The 2,040-nt window shown below is 62.4% G+C and overlaps 1 protein-coding gene across 1 annotated transcript; it reads left to right on the forward strand.

Annotated features, from left to right (window-relative positions):
- Positions 1-66: 66 nt before the first annotated feature.
- ETH_00016350 (uncharacterized protein) lies at positions 67-1,772 on the forward strand (the record flags this gene model as incomplete). Its single annotated transcript, XM_013378841.1, has 1 exon — positions 67-1,772. A coding segment is annotated over one exon (1,706 nt), but the record flags the coding sequence as incomplete, so codon positions are not given.
- Between the last annotated feature and the right edge of the window lie 268 nt (positions 1,773-2,040).

Below are 2,040 nucleotides of genomic sequence, written 5' to 3' on the forward strand. Positions count from 1 at the left end.
AGCAGCAGCAGCAGCAGCCACAGCAGCAGCAGCAGCAGCAGCCGTTTGCCTCGCTTGCTGCTGCAGCAAACGCGTCTCTGTGTCCTCAGCAAGCTGCTGCAGAGACACCCCAAGCTGCAGATACACCCCACAGGGGGGACCCCCAGGCCTCCCCTTTAAAGCTGGGGGGCCCCCCAAAAAGAGGGTACAGTGCTGCAGCAGCTCAGGGGGCCCCCCCCTCTAAGAAGCAGCAAGAGGGGCCCCCCTACCCGCTCAGCCAAGGGGGCCCCCCTCAGGGGGCCCCCACCCCTAGGGGGCCCCCAACTCAGGGGGCCCCCAGTCAGGGGGCCCCCCGTTTGAGGGTTTCTGCTGCTGCTCGTTTTGCTGCGCTGCTGGAGGAACTGGAGTTGGCTTCGCAGCCAGTGGCCAGCAGCTGTCGAAGCGGCCGGCTTCCTGCTGCTGCTGCTGCTGCTGCTGCTGCTGGGTCTGAGGCTGCTGCTGGTAAAATACAGCAGCAGCAGCAACAACAACAGCTGCAGCAGCAACAGCAGCAGCGGAAGAAGACATGCGAAGGGAATGCGGCAGAGGAAGAACGTTTGTTACTACAGCAGCAGCAGCAACAGCAGCGTCTGCAGCAGCAGCAGGAGCAGCAACAGCAGCAGCGAAAGGAGCAACAGCAGAAGTCCTGCCCCACAGAGCCCCCCTCAGCTTGCTCAGCAGCAGCAGCACCAGCAGCAGCAAGAGAGGGCTGGCGGTCTAAGCAGCAGCAGCAGCACCAGCAGCCGTGGCTGCAGCAGGAAGGGCTCGCGAGTTTGGGCGCACCAGCAACAGCAGCAGCAGCAGCAGCAGCAGCAGCAGGACCAGCAAAGATTGAGAAATGCCTCCGACCTCATTGGAATTCTCAGCAGCAGCAAAAGGGAAACAGAAAAGTATTCAAAAAAGACCAAAGCCAGCTGTTCAGACGGGGGCCCCCCATGGGGGCCCCTCAGGGGGCCCCCCTGGGGGCCCCTCAGGGGGCCCCTCAGGGGGCCCCCCTGGGGGCTTCTCAGGGGGCCCCCCTGGGGACCCCCAGGGCTTCACTAGGGTACGCGGAAGCTGCTGCGAGGGGGGCCCCCTATGGGGCCTCCCAGGGGGCCCCCTATGGGGGCCCCCCGGGGCCTCCCGTGTGTGCATTTGAATCTGCAACAGCAGCAGCAGCTAATGGGGGGCCCCCTGGGGGCCCCCCAGGGCCTCCTGAGGGGCCCCCAGAGACAACATTTGGGCAGCAGCGCTTTAAGGGGCCCCCAGGGAAAAGGACAGGGGGCCCTCCACAGCAGCAGACGGGGGCCCCCCTTGGGGGCCCCCTGGGGGGGCCCCTAGGGGCCCCCCTTGGGGGGCCCTTGGGAGACCCTGTAGAGAAGCCCCTATCATTTGGTGAGCTTGTGAGGCTTCCTCTGCAATCTGCTGCTGCTGCAGTGGCAGAGGTGCAGCAGCAGCAACTGCAGGAGCAGCAGGAGCTACAAATGCAGCAGCAACATATGCAGCAGCAGCAGCAGCAGCTAGACAATGACCTGCTATTCGATACAGACGACGAAAATACAGACAGCTGCCAGCAAGCCTCTCCAGAAGCAGCAGCAGCTGCAGCAGGAGCTGCTGCTGCTGCTGGTCTGTGTGCACCTGCTGCAGAATTGCCGCAGCAGCAAATTGGAGAACTGCAGCAGCAAAAGCTGACAGAAATAAACCCCACTTGGGGAGGGGCCCTTTCAGCAGCCACGAGGAACAGAATACTAAGATGGGCCAAAAAAGCTTCCTGAAGCAGCAGCAGCAGCAGCAGCAGCAGCAGCGGCAGCAGCAGAAGCAGCAGTAGCGACAGCAGCAGCAGCAGAAGCAGCAGCAGCAATGACAGCGATGGCACTAGCAGCAATAGGGGCGGCAGCAGCAGCAGCAGTAAGTGCGGCAGCGATAACAACGACAGCAACAGCAGCAGCAGCAGCAGCAGCAACTGCTGCTGCGTGTCATAGGAAGTTTGGGCATTATGGTGGCAGACGGAAACGTTTTAATGCCTTAATTACTTCTGCATTT

This window comes from Eimeria tenella, genomic scaffold (genome assembly GCF_000499545.2).
Source record: "Eimeria tenella Houghton genomic scaffold, Eth_scaff1079, whole genome shotgun sequence".
NCBI classification, from domain to species: Eukaryota; Apicomplexa; class Conoidasida; order Eucoccidiorida; family Eimeriidae; genus Eimeria; species Eimeria tenella.